At 42.9% G+C, this 22,735-nt stretch overlaps 2 protein-coding genes across 2 annotated transcripts in view; both read right to left on the reverse strand.

The window, feature by feature from the left end:
- Positions 1-22,735, reverse strand: part of LOC134208922 (uncharacterized) — a 46,505-nt gene that overhangs the window by 12,526 nt on the left and 11,244 nt on the right. The window lies entirely within an intron of this gene.
- Positions 2,217-22,735, reverse strand: part of LOC134214252 (uncharacterized) — a 31,735-nt gene continuing 11,216 nt past the window's right edge. The window contains exons 2-3 of the mRNA XM_062693660.1: positions 2,531-3,207; positions 2,217-2,462 (exon numbers count right to left, since the gene is read on the reverse strand). Coding sequence (XP_062549644.1) covers positions 2,289-2,462; positions 2,531-3,207 — 851 coding nt within the window. The 3' untranslated portion in view covers positions 2,217-2,288. The remainder of the gene's footprint in view (positions 2,463-2,530; positions 3,208-22,735) is intronic.

Below are 22,735 nucleotides of genomic sequence, written 5' to 3' on the forward strand. Positions count from 1 at the left end.
GACCTCTCTGACTATCTATGAACGTAATTCCCTCTGATTCAGTTGCAACAGCGTCTTCTTGGACGACATGTTCCGTGTACGGCTGGCAAACTGCTTCGAACGGAATTATGCAACGGTATCATCAAAGGCCTGGTGCAGAGGTTTCTACTCTATTCAGAGTCCCGCCAGTAAACCTTCATAAAAAAAAAAAAGTAGCTTTCCAGTATTATCTGCCATATAACTATTCCATATATTCTATATAACTTCCTATGTTACTGATTTGACTGTGAATACTGAATATATATATAATGGGGTTGGGAGGGTGCATCAGGGCATCAATGAAGTTACAACGGGACAATGAAGTGGTAGCCAATCGGAGTCAAGGAAGGAAAGTATTAGTCGTTCGCGTCTATTACTTTTATCTCCAATAGCTGTTAACCAGTTGACGCGCCCTTCTTCAAACAAACCATTCCGTGGAAAGCTTGACAAGTATTGCAAATTTCATTATTCAATTTGTTGGATCATTCAGCTGGAAGGAGATTCTCAGTTTCCCGTGGGTTTCGTGTAAGTGTCTCTGCTTACAGGTCCACCACCCCCATTTTTGGCCCTTCATACAGCATTATGTTGAATTCAAAATGGTATTGAAATTTGATCTTGCTGTTAAGTGGAACCGCATGCAGAGCAAGACTCAAGCAAGGATGGTGGCTAACTACATACATACATACATACTTACATCCGATTTCGGGTATTGTTAGATCAATACAAAAAAAAATAGTAGATCTTGCATCGTAGATATTTAAAACTAAAAATTTTCATTTTTTTGTGTACTAAAATATTACCTTAAGATACACATTTTTCTTTCATTTGTGTTGTAGAAATATGTTTATTTTTCTCGAAATTGAGCCCACGAAATATCGAAATAAAATTTGAAATGGAACCCAAATTTAATCACTTTTGAGGGCCACTGATGATTTATCGGCGGAAGAATTTTGTTTTATCTTTAAAAATCAAAATGTATACTCAAGTGCATCAAGTGCCAAAAGTTTGGTTTCGCCCTTTTTTTCAGTTAAAAATCAGGCAAAATATTGATTAAAGAAAGTGAGTTTCCAAACCAAACATCAAGAACTGTACTTCAGACAATATGTATTCGGTTTTAATAAATTAAATCGCATATCAGGAGAGTGAACCCAAAATTTTGGCCGATGCATACTATGCACTTGAGTAAACATTTTAATTTTAAAAAATAAAACAAAACTTTTCCGCCGAAAAATCATCAATGCGTCTCAAAGATGATTGAAATTGGGTTCCATTTCACTATTTATTTCGAAATTTTGTGGACTAAATTTTTAAAAAAATCGACATATTTTTGTAACATAAATATAAAAATTTGAGTATCTGAATGTAATATTTTAGTACATAAAAAATTGAAAATTGTTAGTTTAAAATACCTACGATGGAAGATCTACTCATATTCTTTGTATCGAGCTAACAATACCCGAAATCGGATGCTGTGCCATCACTATGGACTAGCTGCTGCATTACTACATTACATATAGAAACACTTATACATACGTTCAATAAAATAGTTTTCAATTGATGATAAAAAAAATCGTTACAATCTTCTATTGTTACGTTCAGCTCCGTGTACCCTTAGTATGAATTAGATTTAGTTTAATTTAAAAAAAAATAATTCCTACAAGGTTTCAACCAGTGGAAAAATTTTAACTGTCAGTGGGGCCTCCAGTAGCCTTGCGAGCAAATACGAAGGATTGCCAATTCGGAGATGACGAGTTCGATTCTCGGATGTTGGATTGAAAACAGTCTCGACTCCCTGAACATAGTGTATCCATTATACTTGCCACAAAAGATACATACTGCTGGGTATAGAAAACCTTTCAATTAGTAACTGAGGAAATGCTAATAGAATACTAAGTTGAAAAGCTGAACAAGTTCCAGTTGGAATGTAGAGCCATTGAAGAAAAAGTAGGCAATTAAAATGTGATAATTAAAATATAAAACATATATATCACAGCATATAAGGATGATGGTGTCAACCAAATGCGGAACACGTACTCTAAAAGGGTATACATGAAAGCATGTATTGAATAATTGGCAAATAAATGAGGAAGACACATAACTAACAATTGAATAAAGGATCAGGTAGATAAAATAACACATAAAATATAATTTTAAATAACTAATTGAACCTAATATTAAAAAATAATCTTTGAATTCATATGTTCTACCTTTTTTCTCGAATTGTTCACGACCACATTTATTTTTCCCAATATTCGGGACACTAATTCGATTTAGCCCAAGCAGTTGGAGAAGTCGTCTAGAACCTTGGTGGTGCGGTCCTGAATGTCCAATCCAACGAGCTTGGAACAACGCTCCATCCGATAGGTGACCAATTCTGTCTGATAATTTCGCATACTGTCCGCTACAAAAACGCCAATCGTCAAGCTATTAACATTCTGGAGGAACTGTTGTGGGGAGAATGATCCAAAATTAGTGGATTTAAGTCAATGATAAATGGATATTATTGTCTCACATCCGACAGGCATTGCGTAGAAATCCTTTGGCCAGGGGCTGGGTTGTTCAGAACTTCGGCTGCCGGAGTATCGCAAACGTTCAGCACGGCAAGGTAGTTTGTAGCACTGGTAAGGACATTGTTATATTGCGCAGCAACGTTCGACCCGATGTTGGTGAAACGGGTCTGTTCAGCAGAGACACAATCGGTCACGCGATCGATAGTAATTGGGCTAACGCCTAGCCGAGCACCGAACTTGTTCTTACAGTTGTCTAGCTTCTTGGCTGTACAGGATCCACATACAGCCGTGTTGATGGAGGCGGCAGCCGAGGACAGAATATCGGCGGCTTGTTGAGCGCTCGATTTGACGCTAGAGAATAGCTGACTGATAGGGTAATCCTGAATTGGCACAGGAGTGTAGCTAATGGTGTTTTGAATACTGCTGATAGCGGTGGCGAAGACACTAAGATCGACAGTAGTATAGTTCGATAAGCGATTGTAGTATGAATTGTAAAGGTCCACCATAGATTGTCCGAATTGATTCCACGCTGTTAGTATGGTCTGATCGGCCAAGTTGATTGTGTTGTTAACCGCTTGGATAGCTATGTCAAGGTTGGCGCTGGAAACACTGATGGCGTTCGCTACGGTTGTCGGAATGTCTTGCCCGTGAATTCCACTTACCAGACAGATGGCGCTCACTAGTGTGATAAGAAAATTCATGATTGATGCTAGTATTGTTGGATAAAACCAGGGGCTAGCGGTTGTAAAACTAATGACTGAGTTAGAATAGCTGAAGGCTTTTATACAAATGTTGATAGCGATATTTTCAATGAAACCATTGTAGTGATAACCAGCTGTATGACGCATTTTGTTAACGGAAAGTTCCTTCGATCGCTGGTAGGATAAACAACTTTGAATTTAGGTTTTTCTGCAGCCAACTGAAAACATTTTTTTGTCATTAAAAACGCAAATGCTGAAGTGAATCTACCTAGAGGTGTCGAATCGTCCTATGACTATGACAAGTAAAAACTTTCTAGTGCGGTTAGTCAAGATCAGGGAATCGATTTTTCTAAGATGTGCATTAGGGCGGTTCACATTTCAAAAATGTTCGAAAATTCCAACTCCCATATGTCTATTAACTTCTTTTTGATGATTTAGGAGTCCTGGCAAAATTTAAGGCATTTCAGAGGTGATTTAGGGGTTGCGCAAAGGAATTTTTTGTTTACACCCAGGTTTTTTTACACGGTTTGGTTTTAGTCGTTTAAAACCCTCAGCGTCAATAAAACAATGAGTTAATCCCACGAAAAAATTCACAAAAAATCAAAGAAAATTCAGGGGGTATTTTAAAAGCTGTGAAAATTCAGGTTGACCGAGAAATTAATGAATTCCAACCGCGTAAAAAAAACCTGGGTGTATATCAGAATTTATATGGAACTCTGAATGATGATGTACATGAATAATATGAATTAATAAACACAATGCGTGGGTGAATCTTTTTCGACCGCAGTTTCTTCTGAAACCCGTAGTAGGCCCGACTTCCACAGATGATGCGCCTTCTTTTTTCACGACTAACATTATTATCAGCCGTTAGTGAGCATCGAAGATAGTCGAATTCATCGACCACCTCGAAGGTATCCCCGTCTATCGTAACACTGCTTCCCAGGCGGGCCCTGTCGCGATCGGTTCCGCCCACAAGCATGTACTTTGTCTTCGACGCATTCACCACAAGTCCAAATTTTGTTGCTTCACGTTTCAGGCGGGTGTGTTCTGCCACCTTTACAAATATTCGGTCGACAATGTCCATGTCATCCGCGAATCAAATAAATTGACTGGATCTGTTGAAAATCGTACCCCGCCTGTTACACCCTGCTCTCCTTCTAGCGCAATGTTGAACAACAGGCACGAAAGTCCATCACCTTGTCTTAGTCCCCGGTGCGATTCGAACGAACCGGAGTGTTCACCCGGAATCTTCACACCGTTTTGCACACCATCCACCGTTGCTTTGATCAGTCTGGTAAGCTACCAGGGAACAGATGGTGCGTTAGGACCTGGTATTCACGGCATTTTTGAAGAATTTGCCGTACAGTAAAGATCTGGTCCGTTGCCAAGCGGCCGTCAACGAAGCCGGCTTGATAACTACCCACGAACTCATTCACTAATGGTGACAGACGTCGGAAGATGATCGCTCGAAAGTTCTTACACTCCAGCTAGTCGCCTTTCTTGTAGATGGGGCATATGATCCCTTCCCTCCACTCCTCCGGTAGCTGTTCAGTTTCTCAGATTCTGACTACCAGTTTGTGTAGGCAAGTGGCCAGCTTTTCCGGGGCCATCTTGATGAGCTCAGCTTTGATACCACCCTTACCAGCTGCCTTTTTGGTCTTTAGCTGTTGGATGGCATCCTTAACTTCCCTCAAGGTCGAATTCTGGTTGGCTGGTTGGTTTCCATCGTCCGCTGAGCTGACGTAGTCATCTCCTCCGCTACCTTGATTTTTATTGCCAGTACTCTCAGCGCCATTTAAATGTTCTTTGTAGTGCTGCTTTCGATCACCACACGTTCGTCCGTCAAGATGATCCCATCGTTATCCTTGCACATTTCGGCTTGCGGCACGAACCTTTTGTTCCATCTCCTCGCACTCCGCTCTTCCAGGCGGCGTTTTTTCCTGAAAAAGGCGAGTCTGCTGTCTCCGCTTCCGTCTATAACGTTCCACGTTCTGCCGGGACCTTGCTGAAGCGCGTCCGCCCGCGCTGCGTTCATCTCCTCCAGAATCTGTCTTCACTCTTCGTCGAACCAATCGTTCCGTCGACATACCCCAGGTAACCACACATCGCATAAGAATGTACGATTAAAATCGTTTACCGATCCAAATTTCATCAAAATCGCATTGTGGTGCGAAGCTCATCAGTTTATTTATAAACTTTCCCGCACAGTAGGCCATTTTGTGAGTTTATTCCAGCTTCATATGTTGACATCGCATATTCCTGCAAACAAACTCAAACGAAATCGGATTATCTGTCAAACAGAATTTGTTATCACAAACTACATCGCAATGTATAACGAACAAACTCGCATAAAAATCGTGCATATCGCATACACTGCCGTTCAACGTCGGATAAGAAATACACATATATCGCCTCCACTTTTGTACGCAAAAAGCGTTTTCGCGACTGGTAAGCGATGAAATTTGTGTGCATAGGCATCGCATAACAGAAAAACAATTCTATTATGCATGCATTCTGATTGTATGGGACCCGACGTTGTTCTCCGCTGCGTCGTTAATGGCTGCTTTAACTGTATTTCAGCAGTCCTCAAGAGGGCCCCATCGAGCTCACCGCTTCCTGCAACGCTGCCTCAAGATGCTGCGCGTATGCAGTAGCGACATCAGGTTGCTTCAGTCGCTCTAGGTCGTATCGCGGCGGTCGTCGGTACCGAACATTGTTGATGACGGATAGTTTTAGGCGCTGTTTAATCATCACCAGATAGTGGTCAGCGTCGATGTTAGCGCCACGATGTGCCCTGACGTCGAGAATGTCAGAGAAGTGCCGCCCATCAATCGGAGCGTCGATTTGTGATTCTGCCTACAGGTGATCTCCAGGTGTACCGATACGGAAGGCTGTGTTGGAAATAGCTGCTGCGAAAGGCCATATTCTTGGAGGCGGCGAAATCAATTAGTCGTAGGCCGTTTTCGTTCGTCAGCCGGTGAGCGCTAAACTTCCCAATAATCGGTCTAAACTCCTCTTGGCCAACCTGAGCGTTCAAATCTCCTATGATGATTTTGACGTAGTGGCTTGAGCAGCTGTCGTACTCACGTTCCAGCTGCGCGTAGAATGCGTCCTTACCATCATCAGTGCTTCCGGAGTGTGGGCTATGGACGTTGATTATGCTGAAGTTGAAGAACCCGCCTTTGATCCTCAACCTGTAGATTCTTTCATTGATCGGCCACCACCCGATCACGCGCCTTTGCATATCGCCCATCACTATGAAAGCTGTTCCCAGCTCGTGTGTGTTGCCGCAGCTCTGGTAGATGGTATGATTTCCTCTAAACGTTTGCACCATTGATCCCTTCCAACAAACCTCCTGCAGCGCTACGATGCCGAATCCACGGTCCTTGAGCTCATCGGCGAGTATGCGTGTGCTCCCGATGAAGTTGAGAGATTCGCAGTTCCACGAACCGAGTTTCCAATCGCTAGTCCCTTTTCGTCGCAGTGGTCTTCGCCGATGGTTCCAGTCCGTACTTTCTTGTTGATTGTTCGTTGCGTATGTTTTTTTCAAAGGCTGGCTTTCAGGGCCTGACACCAAACCCCCTAAATTTCCGGAGGACCATTCCTCCTTATTCCCGGTGGACCATGATGCACAGTTTCACTCAGAGTCCTCGAGTCGAACGATGATCAGCCGCCCCTAACATGGAGAACAGACGCTGTTGTGAGCCGATCCCGACATGGAGAACAGACGCTCAGTAAGATTTGCACCTCCGGAGAGGAGCAAACCCCTCCTTCCCTGTCAGCATACGACCATAGTCTTCACCGGAATTGGTTACCCGATCTTCCCTAAGGTTGCTCGTATCCCGCCCAGCACCACGGGGAGGTAGGGATAGGAGTTGCTGGGTAAGAGGCTAAGGACCGCGAGATGAGGTCTATTTTATTCCTTCAGGTACGCGAAGTACCAATGGTACGCTTTACCCAGCATTTGCCGTGCCGTGCTAGTTACTATTTTTATTTATGATTTTACAACTATAGCACTGGCCTTGGGTAATGCTGACGAAACGACGAAAGGGCTATTGCTGTTCCCAGAATTGTCCTACACAGTTGACAAAAAATCTGCTCTTCTATGTTTCACAATTGTTGACAGTCAAATAGAATTTATTCACTGAGTGCAACTAATAAAAGAATGTTTGAGGTTTTTAAATGTCACTTCGATCTCTTAAAATGCCTCTTAAAATCCCAGAATATGGAGCGTTTATATTAGAGATGGTCGGGTTTCGGGTTAGGTACGGGTTTAGATTGTTTATTAGAACAATGTCGGGTTCGGGTTTGGTACGGGTTTGTTAAATGATAAAATGTCGGGTCTGGGTCGGGTACGAGGTCGAGAAATAAAGTATTAAATATTGTTTTATTTGCTTCTGATCATTTTAAGGCTTGTTCGTTGATTGGACCTATACACTATTGGGTGTAAAGAGAAATATAAAATATCTAAAATATCTAGTTCCGGTCCAGCTCGGGTTTAAGATTGCAAAAATTGTCGGGTACGGGTCGGGTTCGAGTTTGATAAGATTTTTCATTCCGGGTTCGGGTCGGATCCGGCTTTAAAAGGAATTTCTAAATCGGGTTCGGATCGGGTTCGGGTTTACAAAATGTGAAATCCGACCATCTCTAGTTTATATGTAACATTCTTCCTCTAATTACGTAACTAAATGGAATTTATTTTAATACCTTTCAATTAATTTTGCACGATAATAACAAAAATCCCCAACCCAAGTATTAATGATGTACTTGACGTCCTTCATCTGAACCAAATATTTTTATATGCCAAACTTACGTCACTCAAATTCCATCATCTTCTATACACATCTAATACACCTGATAAATAAAAGGTTTTCATTGTCCTTTGATATCATACCCACTATAAATACTCTCCAAATTACACCCATTCGACATCAGTTCCCGGTAAGTGTTCAGCTGCAGATCAATAGGCTCAACGATGAATTATTGGCTAGCAATTGCTTGTGCGCTGGGCTGCCTGTGCGCAGGAGTCTTCGCAAACTTGGAGGGCATCAACGTTGGTGCACAAGGCTTGATTACAATGTCGTCAGGCTTTAAAAGCATCTCACCCGTTATGACCGCCTTCTACAAAAATCTGAACAAGGCCGTCAACCAGATTACGCCAACAATCGCAAAGCTGGAAACGCTCGTCAACTCCACCTACCAAACGTTGAACGATACCTACGGTGCAACGCAACCCGGTTTGGCGAACGTTATGTACAACTTGGAATGGTTCGGGCAGCAGTTCTACTACGCCCAACAACAGTTCGAATCCAGTGCTGGTTATGACGTGTATGTGCTGGACAACGAACTGCAGCAGACCGTGGACCAGCTACTGCAGTACTACGGCATGTTGGTCACTCAAAGAGATGCAGGATCCTGTACGTCGAAAATATTCACGGACGCCGTCAATCTACCCAATCAGTTGACCAAATTCGGGAGTTCGTGTCTCCAGACTTATGTAGATACAATCCCAACGGTTGTGAACCCGGTACTGGAGATCTTAAATTTGGCTAGAAGCGACTTCAGTTCCTTGACCAAGCAACTGAACATCTGTGCGTCCTTTTCTACCAACTGCATCAATGAGGTAAAGTCATTTTTATTTTTCTATGTATGTTTACGCTATTTTTTGGATAACTGTTTATCAAATGTTTCAGTACTTCACGGAAATTTACAAGGAGCTAAACTACATCAACTCAGAAGTCAGCATTGTTAGCAATCTGATTAGCTTCTATCAAGACGGAGCTATACAACGTGACTATCTATGTGGGGCATTGGTCAAATATAATGTGCAGGATATCTTGAACGGTTTGGTAAACCGGTTTCTTAATTGCTAATTTGAAAAGTTTTTTTTTTCATTATTACACTACACACGGAACGAATAAATAAAAATTATTTTAATGTGTATTCAGCAGTTCCTGCCTGAAAACTTTGATTAATCCACCTAGCGGTGATGGTGCCTACCTTGTGCATTATGAAAATAATTTTGGCCATAAGTTTTGAACCTACAGAAAGCTTTTATTTAGTATATTAGTATATTTAGTGGGGCCCTCTTCCTCTTCCTACAATGCAAGACCACGCTGAGGATGGCTGGGTTCGATTCCCGGTGCCGGTCTAGGCAATTTTCGGATTGGAAATTGTCTCGACTTCCCTGGGCATAAAAGTATCATCGTGCTAGCCTCATGATATACGAATGCAAAAATGGTAACTTGGCTTAGAAACCTCGCCGTTAATAACTGTGGAAGTGCTTAATGAACACTAAGCTGTGAGGCGGCTCTGTCCCAGTGTGGGGATGTAATGCTAATAAGAAGAAGAAGTATATTTAGTAGATTTCTTATTATTCTTATTCTGCTTTTACTTCTTCTGCCTCTTTTTCTTCTACTTCTTTTTCTTCTTCTTCTATGACTCATCATTCCAACTAAAACATGGTCGGCTTTTCAACTTATTATTCTATTTGCATTTCCTCAGTTAAGTTTTGATTGAAAGCTTTTATATGCCCGTCATTTGCTTTGGGTCAGGAGGTGAAAGACAAAAGGTCGACGGACAAAAAGTTGAAGAGACAAAAGGTCGAAAGGACACAAGGTCGAAGGGACAAAACGTCGATGTTGCGAGTACATATACACACATAACTGACGTGTCGATTGGTATATAACACTATGGGTCTCTATCAAAAGTTTGGTTTTGGAATGATCACTTAGTATACGATAAAGGAGAAATTGGTCCTGCAAAACCTCTAGGAGCTCCACCCTAGTCCTTCAAGAGTCCAACATGGAAAACTTAAGAAAGTCTCAACCAAAAGTTCACCGGGAAAATCCTCCAAAAATGTCGTCTCCAAATTCCCCAGGAGTTTCAATTAAAGTTTCTTCGGTTCTGCATAGAAAAGAAAGAAAATTCAGAAAATCACTCCCAATAGTCCTTAAGAATTTCAACCAGAATTCCTACAATTCCCCGGTAGCTTCCTTGAGGAGCAGGGACAGAAAAAGTCATTTCAACTACACTCAAACAGCTGACATCCAACACCCAAACAAGTTGCTAGTCCTTCCCGAATTTGAATGTGCGAATGAATAGGACAGCATTTACACGAACAGCAGCAAGCGTTGACTCTCCGTGTCAGCGTTATTTTGTGCGGTGTCAAAATGAATCTTCAGCTTGGCACATTGATATTCAATTTGAATTTTCAAAATATGAATATCATTTCATACTGCGGTGCATGGATTCAACATTTTGAAGTCAGATTCCTTAAATATATGCATCTGTTTAGTATAAACATCATTTATCGGTACAAATCAACGGCAATTCAAAATATTCATTTCAACCCCGGTGGATATTCATTTTTTACGCTCGATTATCAATGAGTATCGGACCGTAAATTTGGTATGGAAGTTTGACAGCATGTGCCTGAAAAATGAGTGAGAATTTTGAATTTGTTTCTTAAGCAAACAAATGAATTTTGGCCATAACTTCGAAACCCATTTTCAATACGAAACAATTGGACAAGATTCTACGTCGAATGAAACTTGTTGCGAGTAAATCAGCTAAGAGTAAGTGCCTAAAAAGTGAGTGAGATTTTTTTTTATAAAAACATATTTTTTGGCCATAATTCCGAAGCCCATAGACCGATTGGGCCAATTTTCAATACGAAATAATGGGACAAGTTTCCGCGTCGAATGCAACTTGTTGCGAGCAAATCGGTTAGGGATAAGTGCCTGAAAAATGAGTGAGATTATTTTGCGCACACACATACACACACACACACACACACACACACACACACACACACACACACACACACACACACACACACACACACACACACACACACACACACACACACACACACACACACACACACACACACACACACACACACACACACACACACACACACACACACACACACACATACACACACAAGTACACGCAGCTAACCTCGAGGGTGCGTTATGCACTGGCCCCCCTTTGAAGCATTACTTTCTGGTTGTACCGAAGGGACGATGGGCTTGGCGGCAATGGAAACGGTTTAGCTGGTCGGGGATGCAGTCCTGCCTCCCTCATTGGAGGTGGCCCCTAACCCCGCACTTCCTGGTCAACCCAGGATGTCCGTTGAGCAGATTCCCCCTCCATTGTTTAGGAAGAAAAAAAAACACATACACACACACGCACACACAGACATCACCTCAATTCGTCGAGCTGAGTCGATCGGTATATAACACTATGGGTCTCCGAGCCTTCTGTAAAAAGTTTGTTTTTGGAGTGAACATATAGCCTTTACGTATACTTAGTATACGAGAAAGGCAAAACATTGTACGCCATTCTGAATGAATGGTGGGTAGGCGTATTAGCCTTCTCTTCAGGCCCCTGGATATGATAACTTGATTAATTGATTAACCTTTGAAGGCGCAAGGCGATTGAATGCTTCGATTTCTTTGATTAATGAATCAATCAAGGTAACTCATTTTGCACTCACCGTATCAAAACAATGGCGACACTATACGCATATTTCACTATTCGTATGTATTTGACAGAACATATCTACGGTGGTCAATCGGTCAAGGGTAAGTACAAAAAAAGTGAGCGACTTTTTTGTTCGCGCTTTTTTTATGAGAAAAAGTATTTTGGCCATAACTTCCAAGCCCATTGTCTGTTCCGGCCAATTTTCAATAGGAAACAATGGGGCAGAATACTGCGTCAAATGCAACCTGTTGCGAAGAAATAGGTCAAGGGTAAGTACAAAAAAAGTAAGCGAGACTTTTTTACGCGCTTTTTTATGAGAAAAAGTATTTTGGCCATCAGGTATCAGAACGTCGGCTCCAGGGGCACGTTCACCTCAATTCGGGAGATTTGTGCCATCGCCTTCACAGCCTTTCTCATCACGCACCTGACGGAAAAGGAAGTGAACAAAAAGGAAAGGAATATGGATGGGAGAAAAATGGGAAGTTGAGGAAAGGTACCCTTGAAGAGGGCATACAACGTATACAACACGTACTAAAGCTCATAGCTCCTTACCACAACGGGTTATGATCAACAGAATGCTTTGAAGGTTCAGGTTTCTGTAGTCAATTTCACTTAGTAAGTGTTTACCAAATATTTGGAAACGCAGTTGCGCATAAACTGGGCAGTTACATATCAGATGATAAGAAGTTCCATAATCGGATTCACAACCATCACAGACAAAGGATTCAACACGTTGAATATTTGCCATGTGATAGTTGAGTCGGCAGTGACCTGTCAAGGCCTTGACTAAGACACTGCAATTCTGTTTAGACAGATTAGCTAAATAGTTAGCTACTACCGGAGATGGCTCTCGGATATACAATTTTGTTTGTCGACATGAATCCAAACTACTCCAATACCGTTTGTGCTGAGTGGAAGCCCAAGAGCTAATCAAACGCTTCACCCAACACTTAGATATTGGAATAGCTGGCTCAGGACCAAAAAAGTCTTGTGATGCTCCAGTGCGAGCTAACTCATCAGCCAATTCGTTTCCAGCTATGGACGAATGGCCAGGTACCCATATAAGGTGCAATGTATTAACTGAATTCAGCTCCTCTATTTGAGTTCGACATGCGATTACTAACTTCGACCTTGAGTTGGCCGAAGCGAGGGCTTTGATAGCTGCTTGACTATCTGAACAGAAGTATATTACTTTGCCCATTATGTGTTTCTGAAGTGCAGATTGCACTCCACACATAATGGCAAATATTTCCGCTTGAAAGACAGTGCAGTGTCTACCCAGTGAGTGTGACTGTTCCAATCTTAGCTCACGCGAGTAGACACCTGCACCCGCTCTACCTTCGAAGAGGGAGCCGTCAGTATAACAAACAATGCTGTCCGACATACTTCTCTCCAAATAGCCAGATGTCCACTCATCCCGCGAGGGGAATTGTGTTGAAAATGTCCTATAAGGAAAACTACTAGCGAGTGTGAGATCACTTGGAGCAAGGACTGTTCTGTCCCAATCAACCATGAGTTGTAACAACGAAGTGTGTGTAGAACTGCGGTTTACAGGATTCTTTTCCAAGAAACCGAGAACCCATAATCGGTAAGTACAAGAAAGTGCTTCTTGTTTGAGATGTATGTGTAATGGGACAACGTCGAGAAGAACCTAGAGAGCAGCCGTAGGAGTCGAAGAAAACGCACCAGTCATTGCCATTAGGCACATCCTTTGAAGATGGCCTAATTTAGACTGAATTGTCCTCACTTCACCCTTTTGCCACCACACAAGACATCCATAAGCCAAAATTGGTCGTACAACTGTTGTGTAAATCCATTTGATATATTTAGGTTTAAGACCCCAAGTTTTACCAAAAGTTCGTCGGCATTGGCCGAAAGCCATACACGCTGTTGAACCTCGGAATGGTTCTCCCTCTGCGGGTGGGTATCGAGTGGACTGTATGTGATTTCCTTGGTGTTCTTCCAATCGGATGGGGGTTGAAAGCTTGGATTTTTATTTACACAATACGACACCAGAGTTTATTTCACGACAACACTTTTATTTACTTTACACTAGACATTCTAACACTTTATTTCTAAGATTTACACTACACATTACAACATTTATTAACTTATTAATATTATTACAAATTATCGGTCCCTGACCGGCTATCGTAATGGCTAATTCTATTCTACAATAGGGGTGATTTCTATTCAATCAGTGCAATTTGAGATACTTCTACACTACTCGTCACTCTTTCTCTAGTTGACCATCATCGAGGGGATTGCGAATGGTAAAAGCTGGGTGTAGTACAAACATTCTCCCCCACCCTGAAATTACAGAATTTCTGAAAAGAAAAAAATCCTCTACGAACACAGATTGGCTTGACAATCGAATCCTTAACTACGCCTCCTTCTCGGATGGTTGGCACGATGGGGGCAAAATGCAAAGTTTCTCAACTGCGCGCTTGGCCAAACCGGACGCGGTTTTCAGTGTTACAACCCTAACTACGCCGTCGGCCCCCGGATGAGCCTCCTGAATCCGTCCCAATTTCCACTGTAATGGAGGCATGTTGTCTTCCCTGACGACGACGAGTTTTCCTACGGTTATAGGAACAGCAGGCTTCCACCGCTTAACCCTTCCTTGCATCTGGGAAAGATATTCCGTTCTCCATCGTTTCCAGAACAGCTGCAGTTTTTGTTGGATTAGTTGGTGCTTCTCCAACCGGTTCATAGGAACCTCAGAATAATCTGGATCTGGAATCTGGTGTAATGGTGCTCCAATAAGAAAATGACCGGGAGTTAGTGCTTCCAGGTCCGTTGGGTCATCTGACATGGGAGTCAGTGGCCTAGAATTTAGACACGACTCCACCTGAGCTAAAAGCGTGCACAAATCTTCGTAAGAAACGACGACTTCTCCTAAGACCTTCAGTAGGTGTAGCTTCGCCGAACGAACGGCCGCTTCCCAAAGGCCTCCAAAATGTGGGGCTTTGGGCGGAATAAAATGCCAATTTATACCATCCTCTGAACAATCCTTCATTATCCGCTTCCGGTGATCTTCGCTGCGTAGAAGCTCGAAGAGCTTCTTTAGTTGGTTCCGAGCTCCAACAAAATTGGTCCCGTTGTCGGAGTACACATCCGTACATCGTCCTCGCCTCGCAATAAATCTTCTAAATGCCTGCAGGAAACGGTCTGTGCTAAGGTCAGTCACCAGCTCTAGATGAACTGCCTTCGTGCACATACAAACGAACAGCGCTACATACGCTTTCACTGCGGTTCTGCGTGGACCTGGTCGGAAGTAGACAGGTCCGAAGTAGTCAACACCCGTCTTCGAGAAGGGTCGAGCTACTGTAACACGCGCTGCTGGCAGTTCACCCATAAACTGCTCAACTGGGTTTGGTTTTGTCCGGAAGCAGCGTAAGCACTCATGCACAACCTTACGCGCTACATTCCTGCCTCCTAATGGCCAGTAACGTTGCCTAACCGTTGCTAGGAGCAGTTGAGGGCCTGCGTGCAACAGTTTGTGATGATAATGCTGAAATACTAACTTAGTCAGCGGATGCCTTGCCGGTAATACAAAGGGGTGTATAGTTGCATCCGCTTCCTGTGAATGTTCTAACCTTCCACCGACCCGAATCACGTTATCGTTCAACAACTGTGGATTAAACCAACGAAGCGGTGAGCTCCTTCCTACCGATTCCATTTTTGATAATAACGACCACTCTTGCTCGAACTCCTCACGTTGCACGCATCGTATGACAGCTATTTCCGCTTTTTCACCTCTTCTGCTGTAAGGTATGTCGGATCATCCGGACTTCGTATTGGGTTCCTAAGCCTTGCTATAAATCGCAACAGATATGCTGTACGACGAACCATGTCGGTAAACGATGAAAACTTCGCCACGTACCATCTTCCAAAATTTTCTCTTTCCGGCGCTGCGCAGTGCGCAACAGATCTTCGTATCTCTTCTTCTGCTTCATCCTTATAGTTCTCTGTAACTTGGATTGGCCAGCATTCCTGTTCCAGCTTCAGCCAAGAGGGTCCCTCCCACCACAGCTGGTTTCCATGAATTTGTTGCGGTAGCAATCCTCTCGAGATCAGGTCTGCAGGATTATCTATGCCTTGAACATGGTTCCATGCACAATTCTCCGCCGCTTGTTGTATTTTTGCCACGCGGTTCGCTACGAAAGTGTTCCATGTAGCCGGTATTGCCTTTAACCATTGTAGCACACATGTCGAATCCACCCAGAAGAATGTTTCCGCTTCTATTTTCAGAGAACAGAACACCTTTTCTTTCAGCTGTGCCGCTAATAATGCTCCACAAAGCTCCAATCGTGGAATTGACTGCGATTTCAGTGGAGCAACCTTAGATTTTGAAGTAAGCAAGGCAACGTTGCATCTTCTTGAATTGTCTATGCTTCGGACATAAGCACATGTTCCGTAGGCCGCCTTGGACGCGTCCGAAAAGAAGTGTAGTTGAATACTTGTTGCGCCTGGTATCACAACGCATCGTTGAATACTGATTTCATTCAAAAGTGGTATTTGCCGGTAAAGCTCCATCCATTCTTCACATTCACGGGCTCCTACTGCTTGGTCCCAGTCTAGTTTTCTTCCCTCTTCATCTGTCCAGCACCACAGACGTTGCATGTATATTTTCGCCATCACAATAACTGCACCTATCAAGCCTAGGGGATCGAACAGCGTAGCGATCATCGACAAAAGTTTCCGCTTTGTTAACTTTTCCTTCGGGTCAACTCTCACGACCTTGAACTGGAACTTGAAAACGTCACTTGTGGGGAACCAGTATAACCCTAACGTCTTTACGGCCGGATCTGGATCAAGTTGCAGTCCATCCTCTTTCGCTAACGCAAGATTTTGTTCAGGAATTCCTTCCAACACTACTGTTGAATTGGAGGCCCATTTCCTCAGATGGAATCCGCCACTCTCCATCATACTGTCGAGCTGCATTCGCAATTGTTTCGCCACCTCAGCCTTATCCTCTCCTGTTAAAACGTCGTCCATGTAGACGTCTTCCATGACCGCCCTTGCCGCCATCGGGAAACTCTGCTGTTCGTCCAACGCTAACTGCTTCAAGGTTCTTGTTGCCAGATATGGTGCCGGTTTTGTCCCGTACGTTACTGTACGAAGTTCATACGTTTCGGCCTCCATGCCGAAATCCTTTCGCCATAGTATGTTCTGCAACGGGAGGTCCTTCTGGTTTATCCAGATTTGACGGAACATTTTTTCCACGTCTGCCACCATGAGGATTTGTTTGATTCGCGCCCGTAGGATTATGGAACGCAAATCTTCTTGGATCACTGGCCCTGCCAGCAATGCATCGTTCAGTGATACGCCTGTACTTGTGTTACAAGACGCATCGAAAACCACCCGGACCTTGGTGGTCGTGCTGCTCTCCTTAACAACAGGATGATGAGGTAAATAACACCTACTTGCCTTGTCGGTTGACACATCCACTCTGTGCATGTGCCCTAGCTCCAAATACTCCCCCATGAACCGCTCGTATTGCTCTCGTAACTGCGGTTCTCGAAACAATCGTCTTTCTATCCCTTGAAGACGTCGGAAGGCAATATCCCTTGATTCGCCTATTTTTGGCACAACGGTATCATCCTTTGGTAGAGAAACTGTATACCGCCCATCCTTTCCTCGTTTGACCGTGCCACTATAGTGCGCCTCGCACTTCGCTTCCATGGGAGAATAATTGTTGGGAGACTCAACTTCTTCGCAAGTCCAAAAGCGAGATAGAATTTCCTCTAAACCACCAGTAACTGCCATGTTACAGGAAAATTTCGGATTCGGATCATTCGGATCAGCATTCACCAGACCGGACACCACCCAGCCAAATACTGACTCCGTTAACATGGGTAGACCGTTCCCAAGATCCATTTCATTGCCGGCCTTGAAGAACGTGAAGAAATGTTGGATTCCAAGGATCAAATCCACCGCCTTGGAATTAAAAAATGCTGGATCTGCCAACTGCACGCCTCGTGGAATCTTCCAGCATTCCCCTTGAATATTCGTCGTTGGTAAATCTGCCGTAACCTTCGGCAGAATGAGGAATTCCATTTCACGAGAAAATCCGGAAACTCGTGATTTGATTGTCGCTACAGCCTTGTGTTTAATCCGCGTATTGGATTGTCCTATACCAAGGACGGCTACATCCGAACGCCTCCGTTGGATGTTCAAACGTTGGCACAACTTCTCCGTCATGAAATTACATTCGGACCCAGAGTCCAACAAGGCCCGTGCTGGAAAACTGATACCTGTATCATCTTCCACCAAAACCACTGCTGTCGCTAACAGTACTGACGACGAACGTTGGAGTGCCGTATTGGATGACACCGAATCTGAAGCTGCAGAGGTACTTGGGATGCAATTTCGCTGTGAAGTACTTGTGGTATTCGATTTAGCTTGTGTTGGTGTCTGTGATGAGCCACCTTTTGCTCCATCACCCTTGTCCGACCGGAAACATACCATAGTATGGTGCTTCGCCTTGCATTTTTTGCAAACGAAGTGAGAGGAGCACTCGGAAGCTTGATGTCCACGACGGAAGCAGTTACGGCACAGCGAGTGATTGCGAAGGAGTTTGTCTCGACCCGACACCGAGAGACGCTGGAATGTTGGACATTGGTACAGCGGATGTTGTTCTGAACAAGCCACACATCGACCACTAGATGCTTGAACCGCACTATGACTTGTTCGTGGGACTACAAACCTTTTCCTGGACAGACTAACCGATTCTCCCTTGAGATCAGCAGGTTTGGAAGGTAGCAAACCTAATACACGAACCCGTTTTTGAAGAAACTCCGTCAGATCCTTGATGGAATCTTGTTCCTTTGAAGCCGAATACTCTTCCCATCCTCGACGTGTGACCGGGTCTAGGCGGGAACCTAGGATGTCCAGCAACAACAAATCTTTGTAGTCCTGGGGTTGAACAAGCTGATCCAAGTTTTGGACGATCCGTTCAAAGCCTTCCAGCAAGGACTGAAGCTCCGAAGCTGACTCCTTAGTCAACACGGGTAGCTTAGACAAAGCATGGACTTGCCGACGCCTAAGCAGATTGCTGTCGTTGTACCGTTTTGACAATGTGTCCCACGCCACCTGGTAGTTCGCTTTAGTGATGGACAGCGGATCTATGAGAGCCTTGGCTTCACCTGTGAGACATCCCTTCAGGTAATAGAATTTCTCGACGTCCGGAAGATCGGCCTTCCAGTGGATTAATGAGGTGTACAAATCCCGGAAACTCAGCCACTCGTCGATATTGCCACTGAAGGTTTGTAGCTGGATTTGTGGAAGGCGAACATGTTCCAACGTAGGCTGCGACTGCGATGCATCCAAAACACGCGACTGGTTCAATGTGGCATCTTCCAGCTCCTTAGCCTTCTCCATCAATGACGTCTTGACCGAAAAATACCGCTGCACAAACGATGCCCTAATTTTACCACATTCTTCTTCTTCTTCACTGTAATCATCATGCGATTCTACCTCCACTATAGCCTCACTAATCGTTTCCCATAACTCCTCCAATTTATCAACCCTAATCGACACCTGAATTGCTGTGGTTTGCTCATTCATGGACTGAGAAAACTTGAGAATGTCCTCAAACATATACAGATATGAGTTGAGTCGAGTCTGCAACGATCGCAGGGATTGCTCCTTCTTCGTCGTAGTCGTCTTCGGCGGCATCGTGTAACAGGTGTATTCCAGGAAACGATTAGAATAGAACAGTTGTAGTAATCGGTATTTGTGCCTAGCTTCGGCTAGACATACACTGTAGAGCTACTGACCTTCACAAAATGAATATAATTCCCCTCTACAGGTGTGTACAGTTTCCGATCAATGGTTGATTTACTACGTTGCCTACGTGTCTCATTCAATAGCTTGCCAGCACCAGGATTCGTGTGGAGGAAAAATTTGTTATGTAGTAAACACAAAAGCCCACGCCTCGACAAGGCATATACTGTCTTAAACTGACCTGACAGACCAGTTTTCAATACTGGTATTCCAATAGACAGTGTGCCGGCTATTCACGGTAATCACAACTGTTCCTCCTCAATGCGTAGAACGTGCAAGAATGCTTCGGTCGGCCTCATTAACACGTCCCACAAAATTTGAATTAATAATCGATCAGCCAATGCGTATAGAACATCAATCATGCATCATCCGTGTTCAAAAGAGGATGAAAAATAGCAAATGTAATATCCAAAAACGTCTAGCATCGACTGGTCATATACTATAGTGCGATAAGTGTTCTATTTCACTAACCTGGACAACTAATAAAGTTGATTGATGACCAGTGATGCTGTACCATACATCGACACTCGAACGAGATGAGGTTTTGCTGATGGTGATGATGATGTGAATGTGGATGGGAAAACGCAAATCCAATAGGAATTCGTTGGCGTCTTGAGGATGATCGCTTGGATGCCGCCGGTAGTTGAACAGCGCAATGAACATACACAGCAAACAGCTGATCGAAACGAACGAACGTCGCACAGCGGCAGGCCGGCTGATGGTTTCCAACGACGCAGGTAGGCTGCTATACTGCTGTTCGTGATGAATTATCGCAGCGATAGCAGCAGTTTGTTATGATTCCTCTCCGTCGCGTCGTCGGTATCAGTGCAGTAGTGATATGGAAACAAAATAGTGGCTGTGAAGATTATCCGCGAAGCCTAGCGAAGGCTGGACATATATCCGAGTAATTAATATCCATAGGTCGCTGGTTCAAATCCGGCTCGAAGGACCATTATGATTGGGGCCTTGGCCTAATACCTTCGACAGTGATCGTTGTTCTAGGCCCAACATGTCTTTGGAAAAATACCAAACGAACTGATTTCCCTGCATGGCCATTTCCCTTTGCTCCTTTCTTGTCTCTTAGAATGTTCTTACTTCTTCACAATTAACAAGATTTACGCTTTCCACATAGTATATTTAGGTTCACAACAACATGATTTACATTAACACTACAATCATTTATTTAGAACTATTTACATTTATTACAGTTGTTTAACAATTAAAACAGAACAATGGACATTTAAATGCGCTTGTCCTTAGTGTGTTTGGACCCTATCGTGGCTTCCTGCGCACTGGTTTGAGCTTGCCTATTACTCTCAAGTATCGATTAATTTAATGAGCTAATAATAAAGCTGATTTTAGGTGAGAGTGTTTGCCTCTCTGTGGGGATGTTCGGGTAATATGGGGCTGAGCAATTAGGTAACATGAGTCATTAAATCCCTTCGTCTCACTCTCAAACATCCTCACCCACCCAGAAATTATACATTTCTGAATCTTACAACAAAACCATTCGTTTACATAAAGTCAAAGTTTTAGATAAATTAGAAGCTCCAAGTTTTTCATGTTGTCCGGTTATAAGGTATCCATCCTGTACTCGAACGATCTGGAATGACAATCTGTCCGGGTGATCGTTATCCTGCATGTGTACGTTAAGTCATCGACGATCCGAACATTTGCCTTCTTGGTGTAGAAATTGTTTTGATTGTCATGGTATGCGATGTGCTCGAATGTTTGTACTTCTTCGATCGTAGCTGTTGTTAAGCATATGCGGTATTTCGAAAAATTTCGTTTCAGGTGGTTCGAAACGAAATTCCGCGGAATTTCGCGGAATTTGAGCGTGGCGAAATCTGATTTCTTGATTTCGTTTCGTTTCGTAAAATCACAAAAATTTCGCTAGAAAAAATTAGCTTTTAACGAAACTTAACGGAATTCCGCGGAATTTCGAAAGAAATTTAGACTTAAACCATACTGTCCCGTACGGTAGTGTATTATCAAAAATTTTGGCTGCGCCGCCGAACAAAATCATAAAGCTGTTTTCAAAACTTAATGTTATACAAATTTTCATATTAACGGTTACTGCATAATCCCATTCTGAGTGGACAAATACGTATTTAGTTTTTATCTATAAAACGTCTTCAGTGTTTTGTTAGAAATGTCAAACAGAATACGAAAAATATCTTTAACTATTTTACCTCAATATTTAAGACGTCAGGCTCAGAGTATAAATGTAATCAGATAAGAATCTGATCAGTACAACTTTGTCAAAGAGGCAAAGCCATGGCGTGAATTCTTATGGAATATGTGAATTATTTTTAAAGTGCCTCTTTCCTATTAACGGCCGACTTCTTCACCTCTTATGCCACAAACCAGTTTTAGGCGGTTCACTAAGCACCACTTAACAGTTAAGTAGGCCCCAATGAAAACATTATTATTAAAACGAAGTTAGATTGATTTGAAACACGGTTTTCGTCTTCGAGTTTTCATAATAACTTCGTTTACTATGAATATTTAGTCGCTTATCAAGGCTTCACATGAATTACCTTTTCAACAAACCAAAGATTCCTTTCCCGTGGCGCTCACTGACATACAGAGCATTCCTCGGTCTCTTATAATTGTCAAACTAATTTCCCTCTCCTAATCCCAAATTGACTGTAAGGGCGTGAACGGCTTATACCATTACTCATGAATTTGATAACGATTTTTACATGCCTCATATGCACAAACACATATACAAGGACAAACAGACTATTACTTGGTTCATCATGTTGATTGTATATAAGACTTTCTAAGCTTCATATAAAAAGTTGAATTTAGAAGTAAGTGATATCCTTTTGTAACAAGTTTTTGTATGAAAAAGGAAACATTATTTCTTCATACCTGGCAAACTGCTGCCGTAAAAACTTTGCGATTTTGCGGATTTTAGAAAGGTGTAGAGGATTTGTCTAGCGAGCAAATGTATGCTATTAACAATTCTCTATCTACTATCTATCATTTTCTGGTTTTGAGTTAGCTCAATGATTGTATGGCATTTGTCACAATGATTTTTACCAGAAACCCATTCCCCAGAATGGACCATATGCCAGAATTGACCAATTACCAGAACGTAATTTGCCAGAATGTACAGTTTCCCAGAAATAGTAAAACTCTGAATACCGATTATTGTTGGTGGCTAAAGAATAGAAAAAGTATTACATAAAGAAGGTAATTTTGTAAAACGTGGATTTG

This window comes from Armigeres subalbatus, chromosome 2 (genome assembly GCF_024139115.2).
Source record: "Armigeres subalbatus isolate Guangzhou_Male chromosome 2, GZ_Asu_2, whole genome shotgun sequence".
Classification (NCBI taxonomy): domain Eukaryota; kingdom Metazoa; phylum Arthropoda; class Insecta; order Diptera; family Culicidae; genus Armigeres; species Armigeres subalbatus.